The following is a 9,318-nucleotide window of genomic DNA, read 5'->3' on the forward strand; positions in this document are numbered from 1 at the left end:
GGGTGGGCAGCCTGGACATCTTCCCCCGGCAGCACACTGCCTTCACCCTTGGGACACAGTCTCACACTCCTCACTCTTGCTTCCTTATGCAAGCAAAATGAAAAATGCGTTTTCTCGCATTTGCCACTGTTCTTGGTGCTTTGCATGTTTTTACTAATGCTCAGAACAATCCTATGAGGCCTTCACTGTTACTATCCCCTTTTCTTAACAGGTAAGGAAACTGTGGCACAGAGAGGTTATTTAACTTGCCCAGGGTCACACAGGCAGTAAGTGGTGGTAACTGTATTTGAATGCAAGCCGTCTGGCTCCAGGGCTCAGGACCTTCACAGCCACTGATCAAGGGAGACAGGCCTACTCGTTGCACATACACCTCTCTCTCTCTCATATACACTGAGACACATCACAGCCTTCTCTGGGCATCTGTCTCCTCTGTCTTCCTCCCGATGCCAGAAGATCCCAACACCCCTCACCTCTGCTGACACAGCTCTGCCTTCTGCCATACCGCCTGTCCCAACACCCAGGCGCTCCCTTGGCTGGGGGGGCACAGAGCTCACGGTCCAAGCCCGCTGGCTTCCCAGCCCACCAGCTCCCAAAGCTCCCCCTCACCCTCCTCCAGGGCCACCCGCTCTGAGCCTCAGCTTCTAGAAGGTGGGATGGTGAGAGGCCGACTCTGACCTTAGGCTCTGCCCCAGCCCGAGGCAGCTGGAACACAGTGGGCGCTGAGCACCTCTCCAGGGGCGGTACCAGGGTGAGGGGCCCTGATGAGCGCTCACCTGCAGCTCCAGCAGCCAGGGCAGGTCTCTCCAGGGAGGAGGAGGGCGCTGAGGGAGCACCGGGGTGGGCTGGCCTCCCTGAGGACCCCCTGCGCTTCCAGAGCGGACATACAGGCAGAACATCGAGCAGCTGGAGAGGGTGCGGAGTGAGTGGGAGCAGGAGCACCGGGCCACCTGCGAGGTGAGTGGCCCCTCGGCGTGGAGCTGATGCCTGTACCTGCTTCAGCCGCTTCGTGGGGAAAGAGGGGGCCGCACTGGGGAAAGCCAGCCTTCCTTCACTCATTCACTCATCCACTCACTCCAAGGCCCTCCCCAGGGAGCTCCCTGCCTGGCTTTGTGCTTGGAGTCCCTTTCTGCAGGCAGGCATCCTTCGCCCCTTTTGGCTGAAGCTGCAACTGAAGCTTGAACAGAACCCATAGCTTCCCTGGGCTCTGCTGATGAACAGGGCCTGGGAGACAGGATTCAGGGTCCAGTGCTCCTCTTAAGACACACCCCAGGGGTGTGGTAGGGTCTGGGGAAGGGCAGGGGGCAGAGTCCCACAAGCAGCTCAACTTCCCAGAAGCCTCAAGGGCTGGCAGAGAGGTGGGGGTGGGGACCCCCAGCCTTTAGGCTTCCTTTAGGCTTGGCTTCAGCCCACCGGGTCTGGCTGGTCAACTCCAGCAGAGCTGTGGGTCGGGCCCGGCCTGGCCCAGCCCTACAGTGACCCCCATCTCTCCTCAGGCCTTCCAGTTGCAGGAGTTTGACCGGCTGACCATCCTCCGCAACTCCCTGTGGGTGCACTGCAACCAGCTCTCCATGCAGTGCGTCAAGGACGATGAGGTGGGGGCTGAGGGCAGGGAGTGGGTGGTGGGGGGAGCCTTGAGGGGAGGGTGGCCTCCGAGCGACAGTGAAGCCAGGTCCACCTAAGCCTATGAGCAGACCTAGTCCTCTGCGGCCTGAGCCCTGGCTTCAGGGTCTCCGAGCCCAGCACTGAGCCTCTGCCCCAGGCCCCAACGACAGGGAGCTCAGTGCTGTGCAGGCCACAGCCTCTTGGCCTGGGAGATGTGCTTTGTGGTTACCCTGGCGTCTGCCCTCTCTGCTCGCCCCTGCTCCAAGGCCTCAAGTCTTCTATCAGAGCCCCGGAGCTCTATTCCCTCTGCTGGGAAGGGGAGGGGAAGGGAGGTGGACACAGCCCCTCAGAGGTTTGCAGAGAGGCTGGGGGACCCTGGGGTTTCCCTGCTCCAGGCCTGGTGCTTGCAGGAGCCGAGGTTCAGTCCCTCTTCTGTCCCCAGATATCTCCAGGGTGTCCCGGCTCCAACCCCTTACTGAGCTCTATGTGCCGGGTGGGCCCCCCTCAGCAGAAAGGGGTGGCCACCTCCCTGCTAGGGGCCTTGGTCTCTGCTGATGCAGCCCTCGCTCTCTCTCAGCCCTGACTTCTGATCCCACCAGTTACTTGCCTAATCCCTTCTTCCCATGGGTGTGGAGTTTTGGGGGCTTTCCCCCCAAATGACTTGAGCCCACCTGGTGGCCTTGTTGTAGCAGAGGAGGATGAGTTCTGAATCCTCTCATGCCAGATCCAAATCCCAGTGCACTAACTTCACTTTCTGCTTTGTGACCCTGGGCAAGTCACTCTCTCGAGCTTCCTCATCTATAAATGAGGAAGCCCTGTCTCCCACAGAGGATGGAGAGGAATGCAAAGGATGCAAAGGAATGTGCACACACGAGGTGTTCAGGAAACAGAAGCTGCCAGCCAGGGCTCTAGCCCTTCAGGCAGGCCTGGGGCAGTTACACGTCAAGGCCCCTGGTCAGGGTTCAGACCCAAAGAGGGAGGCAGGGTTGACAATGTGGGCCAGGTGAAGCCTGGCCCCCCAGACTCTGCTCGTCCCCACCCCCAGCTCTACGAAGAGGTGCGGGTGACGCTGGAAAGCTGCAGCGTGGACGCCGACATTGACAGCTTCATCCAGGCCAAGAGCACGGGCACTGAGCCCCCAGGTGAGGCCTGCTTGCGGGCAACATGGCCACTGGGTCCAGGTCCACCTTCCCTGGAAGGCCTGGCCTGGGTTCTCTGAGCCTCAACTGCCAGGACAGAAGCAGGGTGGCTCACCCTTCTGGGTGCCAGGCCCAGGGGAAGGTCAGGGACAGAGCAGGCCCCTGGCTGGGTCCTTAGCGTGCTGCCTCCTCGAGAGAGAGGACAGGCGGGGCCTAGGACACTGTAACACTCAAGGGGAGATGGGGTAGGGAGAGGCAGGAGCCGCCTCAGAGCCCCCACTCCACTCACGGTTTGGCACCACTGAATCTTGAGTCTAGAATGTTCGTTCTTGGTGGGGAAGTGAAAGGGGGCCCCCTTCTCAAGCACCAGGGCAGGCCAGGGCCAGGATGGGAAGGTGGGGCCCCGATCTGGGTCTCTGGAGGGGGAGAGGATGGGCTGTCAAAGGGCACAGGTCCCGCCTGCCCTGCCCTCGTCACCCTGGGCCTCTCGCACTTGTCACCTGCAGCGCCGGTGCCTTACCAGAACTACTACGATCGGGAGGTGGCCCCGTTGTCCAGCAGCCCTGGTGTCCAGCCGTCCTGTGGTATGATAAAGAGGTGAGCGCCTGCTGGACACCAGCCAGCTGGGACATACAGAGCGGGGCCAGGGGGAGGCAGGCTGCCAGGAAGGGGGCCAGCCCCTCCTCCTGCAACTGGCTCTTCCCCACGTATTTATTGGGCACCCATTGTGTGCCTGGGGTGTAGTGTCTAGGTGCAGGGCACTCTTGGGGGACCAGACAGACTCAATCTAGCCTCAGGACACCCTCAGCCCAAGGGGAGCCAGGTATGAAACAGTCGTACCCCACTTATTCACTAGCAACTGTGCCGGGAGACTCCAGCCGGGCTCACCCCTTGAGCTCTGCTGCCGGCCTGGTCGGAGCCTCGGTCTGTCAGGCCCCTCACCGGCTGCACAGGATCAGGGCAGAGGAGCGGGCCCTGCAGCCCGCGCTCTTGGAGGACTCTCCAGCTTTTCCCAAGCCCCCTTCCCTGGCCTGGCTGTGGTGGGTGCCAGGGTCCTGTGTCAGGCCCCAGTGTGTCACTTGCACAGCTCACACACCTCCTCTAGGCCCAGGGCCTATGAGTGTTGGGGGCAGACTCAGACCCTAGGACCCTCCTGGTTCAGGCCTTGGGTGATGACAGCCCACTGGGAGGGCTCTCTACTCGGGGTGCACCCACCCCAACTCCCTCAGCCAGGTCCCCGAGTGCCCCACCTGTGGGCATCTAAAGCAGCATCGTGGGCTTCACATGGCACCTGTGCCCCATCCCCAGGCCTCCATGACCTCCTCTCTCCCTCCAACCTAGTGCAGAGGCCTTGCCTTTGAAAGGTGGGCGTGGGTGGGGGTGGAGGCGACGGAGCTCCTGGCCCTCCGAGGATGGCTTATTTCTGCAGCCTGTGGGCCCCACGGCATGCTCCTCCGGGAACCCTGAGTCAGCAAGGACCCTAGGAGGCGGGCATTCCCACCCTCACTGTCACACCAAAACCAGAGAGGACTCGGACCTCTCTGCACCCCCAGTGAGGGCCCAGATGCCTGCACATGTGGTCACTTAGACAACAGGCCTGAAGAGCCACCTGGGGCAGGGCCAAGAAAGGACAGAGAGGAGGGGTCTGATGAGGACGAGAGAAAAGAGGGAAAGCGGTCCCGCAGGGGAGGCCTGGCTGCTGGAGAGGACAGGCAGGGACCCTTGTGTGGGGCAGCTGAAGCCAGGCAGGGCTGGGGAGGGGCAGGGGAAGTGAGTGGAGGGAAGAATGGAGTCGAGAGCGTAGACAACCCTGGGAAGGCAGGCAGTGCGGCGGGGCACCCACGCCTTCGGCGAGCTCAGTTCCTCCAGCCCCAGCCTGCTGGGCTAACCCTCCCTGGCAGGGCAAGTCTGCATCAGACCTTCCCACGCCTGCCAAGTCTACGCTCACCTGTCCATGTGCTCTGTCCTGGACCCTCAGCTCCGCAAATGCTGCCCAGGAAAGGTCTCTGGGTCCCACCTCACACTACAGGGCAGCTTCCTACAGGCCCTGCCCCTGGCTGAGCCCTCAAGACCCCTGTGTCTGGCCTTGTCCCTATTTCAGTCTTGTCTCCTATACACCCCAAACTGGTCCATTCCACTCCCCAGACTCCTCTGCCTGTATGACCTGCCCCTCTGCACTCCTCTCCCAGTCACTGGCCATGCCTGGCACCCGGTCTCTGTTTGGTGAAGCTGAGTCTTTGTAGACTTAGCTTGAACCTACCAGGCCAGGAAGGTAGGTTCTACTCATCTAAGCTCTCAGCACCTCTGCTTCAGGGCACCCACATGGGCCTCCGTACTAGGTGCCCCAGTGTCTGCCTCTTGCACTTTTTTTTTTTCCTTTTATTCAACATACTTGCATGACTCTAGCTCAGTCCAGGTCTGAACCAAGTACAGAGGAAGGGGTGAATCAGCTCAACACTTCCTCCTGGACGACCACTTTGTGTGGTTGGGGAGCGGTGGGGCTGGCCCGGCTGGTGAAGGTCCCAGCGGGGCATGAGTGGGCTGAGCTCTAGGGGACAGCTCCTTTGCCTGTGGGGGAGGCTGGAGAGGGGTCTAGCCCAGGCCCTGGAGCACGCCAATTTGGCCCTGCGGGGAACAGGTACTGGGAAGACATCTACAGGGTAAGGGACTGGGAGAGTGCTGCTGGGGAAGAGCCACTGGGACCACCCTTTGGAGAGCCCTCATGCCCAGGGGCACCCCATAAGTCACATCTGTGCCTGGAAGCTAGGGCCAACCTTGCAGGCTCCCTGCCTCATCTACTTCCCCCGCCCTGACTCACCTGTCCTTCCTGCCCCCAGGTTTTCTGGGCTGCTGCATGGAAGTCCCAAGACCACACTGTCAGCAGCTTCTGCGGGTAACTGGGGGTGACAACTGTCACCCTGGCTGGGGGGAGGAAGAGGAGAGGATGCCTACTTGGCACAGATGGGCCCTCCAACAGCTGGGAGGTTGGGGGATGGGCAGAAGCTGAGCAAGTCTGGGGACACTGTGAGTCAGGGGGCCCTCCGGGGGCTACTGATTTTTGCAAGGGGCAGGTGCCAGACCTCACTTGGTACTCAGCCTCCACAGAGACCCTGACTCCTACCCCTGAACGGAATGAGGGTGTCTACGCTGCCATCGCCGTGCAGGAGGCGCCAGGGCCCCCCACCATGCCAGGCCAGGACTATAGGGCGCTCTATGACTACACAGCCCAGGTGAGGCCCTCTGCCCTCCCCTCCTTCTTGCGTGGACACCAGCATGCCCAAGGGTGTGCTCACATGTGGGCACATGCACTCTGAGGGTGCTGGGGTGGGTGTCCTCAGAATAGCACCTGGCATTCAGGAGGGGCCTGGTGCACACCTGCTGAATGAAAGCTCATGAACGGCACCAGGCCCTGGGTCACATGGTGTCCAGGCAGGTGTGGGCACTGCTTGGGCTATGCATATGTGCAGCTGGCTAGTGGAGCTGGAGCTACCTGAAGAAGTGGTCTGAGGGGCAGGCTCTGCATCCGTGGGTAAAGGCCTTGTTCCCCATGACCATGGGTGCCCAGAACAAGTCATGGTCGGAACTAGGTCCTCAGCTGCGCATGGTTGATTTTCTGAAGCCCACAAGAGGAGGACGAGTAAAGGAGCCACAGGGCAGCTGTGCCCAGATCCCCAGAGACTCTTAATTTGTCCTTGCTTTAAGGCGAGGGGTACAGAGCTGGACCCCAGATCCACTGGGACTGAAGCATCTCCTTGGGGCTTGGCTGGCTACACTGACTCCCAAAGCCTGTGCCCTGGGGAGGGGGCACAGCCCAGGAGAATGATGGTGTGCTTGCAAGACAAGGGCTGGCTGTCCTGGGGAATAGCAAACACCCCTGCTCCTGACTTGCTAGCTTGCTGTGTCTCAGGCAGGGAGCGGGAGAAGGGGGCAGCTTGGAGGAAAAGCCAGGGAAGCAGCCCCAGGTTGTGACAAACCGAGGGGACAAGAGGCTGGTCTCCCAGGGCTGCCCTAGCCCAGAGTGGCCTTCTCTTGCAGCCCCAGGAGGCCCGCACGTCTCAGCTGACAGCCCAGCTGCGAGACACTTACTGCCTGGGGTGGGGGGTCACCTGACCAGAGGCCCTCCCAGCAGGCCCCTTCAGCCAGATGTGTTTTCATTCTCTTGCCCAGAACTCTGACGAGCTGAACATCTCTGCGGGGGACATCCTGGAGGTCATCCTGGAAGGGGAGGACGGCTGGTGGACGGTACAACGGAACGGGCAGCGTGGCTTTGTCCCTGGCTCCTACCTGGAGAAGATTTAAGGAAGAGACAGTAGCCCCTCCCTGGACCTGTCCTGCCAGTGGGGCCAGCCACCCCCTGGCCTTGCGGGGGGCCTCAGACAGAGCCTGCCCTCAGGGAAGGAGTCAGCTGCTCCCCAGCAGTCTTTCCCACAGGGAATAAAGGAGCACTCTTCTTCCTCCTGGCATCTGTGTCCAAGTGCTGCATTGGGAGGAGGTAAAGGAGGGGAGGAGTCCAGGGAAGCAGAGCTTCCCACCTGCAGTGTCATCACTGAGGCCCCAGTGGGGTCTGTGCCGGGTCTGCTGGGGATGGGGAGGCACCCTAGCGTGGGGTCCCTGTCAGGGAGACACACTCACAGCCGCCAAGGGGAGAAGGCCACAGGGTCAGGGAGGATGGGGGAGGGGTCAGGGAGGAGGGAGTAGGGGTCAGGGAGGATGGGGAAAGGGTCAGGGAGGGATCAGGGAGAAGCCCATGAGAGCCAGGATGGGGGAGAACAGGCTTCCGAGGGGCAGAGGGACTAGAGCAGGGCGGCAGCAGACAGGACACAAGGAAGGGAAGAGCATTGGGACAGGGCGGTGTGTGAGCACAGGGAGTAGGGAACACCTGGAACATTCTGGGGATGAGCAAGCTTAGCTCCAGGCAAGAAACAGGTGACAGTCTGCCGAGACAGAGGAGCCGTGGTGCAGAGTCTGGTAGGGGCCTGCAGGCCTCTGGGTCAGGGTGCGAGTGGCACCGTCTCCTGACCCAGCTGCCTGCCACTCCTCAAACACGGCAGATCCACCAGGCAGGGGCCCCAGGTCTACACAGGCCCACCCTGCGCACAGAGGTGGCCAAGCTCCTCTTCTGTGCTTGATGCTCTCAGGCCATTCTTTTTGGCCCCAGAAACATAACTTCCACAGCTGCCCCAGGCCTGCCAAAGCCCTGCTCCAGCCACTCCGCACCTAAGGCCCTAGGAGTAAATGTGGAAGAAAGCCAGTGCGAACCGGCAGCCAAAAGCGTTGTCCAGGTCAGCCAGATATGAGACCGGTCAGAAGTAGTTCAATCAAGCAAGGTATCTTAATGACTTCTGTGTGAATGACACTGTATTTAAAACTGAGATGGGGCGGGGGGGATGCTGTCAAAGAGCTCGCTCACCCCAGAAGCTGCAGCTACTACCAGCCCTCTGATACAAGGCAGACAGTAAGTAGGGTAAGAGTGGGACCAGGAGGCCATGTGCAGGCTGGCCAACACAAAGATGATGGTGGCTTGTCTGGCAAGTGGCAACTGAGCTGGAGAGCAATTCTGGAAGGATGAGGGAAACACATCAACAGCACTTGGAAACTTATAGGATGTGAGGCAGGAATGGGAAGAGTGGAAAGAAAGGAGATGAGAAGATTTCCCTCCTCAGGTGCAGTAGAAGGTGGAGGCGGGGTGGCAGCAGGGACACAGTCTGAGCAAAGGCCCAGGAGAGGCAGGAGAGCCCAGCAGACTGGCCACTGGCATCAGGCCATGCAGGAGCAGCCAAGAGGAAAGAAAAGAAGAGAAAGCCCTAGGTTTCAGTGCTTTACTTATTCCTTGAAAATACCTTGTCATCTTGACTGAGCATTCCATTCAACTGCAAAGATCTTTTTTAAAAACCACTGGCCTAGATATTTATCATCAGCTCTGACAGGTGCCGCAGTGTCTACACCGCTGAAGGGTGATGGGTAACGAGTGTCGGATAACAGGGCCCGCCCTCCAGTCATTTTGGCAGCCACGGAACAGAACTGAGAGCAACTCTTGGGTCACAATTTATAGCAGGGAGAAAGAAACCCACAAATGAATTGAGGTCAGATTCATTGCCTCTGCAGCATTCTCTGTTCTCTGTGCAGCAGGTCACAACCTCAGCTGGACGGTCAGCCTTCCCAGCAGAGGAGATGGTGATCGATAAAGAGGGAGTTGGCATGTGGGTAATGGAGTGTATAAATAACTGCACCCCTCTTCTTGACAGAGGTCTACTCACAGGAAAAATGGAGCAGAACAGATAGCAAAAGCATGGCCTCTAAGTCAGAGCATCAGGGTCTGAAATTGAGGCTCATGCTTCCTTGTGTGGTCTTAGGCAAGGTACAATTTCTCTGGGCGATGGCACCCCACTCCAATACTCTTGCCTGGAAAAATCCCATGGATGGAGGAGCCTGGTGGGCTGCAGTCCATGGGGTCGCTAGGAGTTGGACATGACTGAGCGACTTCACTTTCACTTTTCACTTTCATGCATTGGAGAAGGAAATGGCAACCCACTCCAGTGTTCTTGCCTGGAGAATCCCAGGGACGGGGGAGCCTGGT

The 9,318-nt window shown here is 59.8% G+C and overlaps 1 protein-coding gene across 3 annotated transcripts in view; it reads left to right on the top strand.

Moving 5' to 3' along the window:
• PSTPIP1 (proline-serine-threonine phosphatase interacting protein 1) overlaps window positions 1–7,202 on the top strand; it is a 45,208-nt gene extending 38,006 nt beyond the window's left edge. For all 3 annotated transcript variants that reach the window (XM_055555977.1, XM_055555975.1, XM_055555976.1), the window contains 7 exons: window positions 875–954; window positions 1,494–1,592; window positions 2,648–2,744; window positions 3,248–3,338; window positions 5,579–5,634; window positions 5,838–5,971; window positions 6,909–7,202. In XM_055555977.1, coding sequence (XP_055411952.1) covers window positions 875–954; window positions 1,494–1,592; window positions 2,648–2,744; window positions 3,248–3,338; window positions 5,579–5,634; window positions 5,838–5,971; window positions 6,909–7,040 — 689 coding nt within the window. In that variant the 3' untranslated portion in view covers window positions 7,041–7,202. The remainder of the gene's footprint in view (window positions 1–874; window positions 955–1,493; window positions 1,593–2,647; window positions 2,745–3,247; window positions 3,339–5,578; window positions 5,635–5,837; window positions 5,972–6,908) is intronic.
• Window positions 7,203–9,318: the final 2,116 nt, after the last annotated feature.

The sequence above is a fragment of the Bubalus kerabau genome, chromosome 19 (assembly GCF_029407905.1).
Source record: "Bubalus kerabau isolate K-KA32 ecotype Philippines breed swamp buffalo chromosome 19, PCC_UOA_SB_1v2, whole genome shotgun sequence".
Taxonomy (NCBI): Eukaryota; Metazoa; Chordata; class Mammalia; order Artiodactyla; family Bovidae; genus Bubalus; species Bubalus kerabau.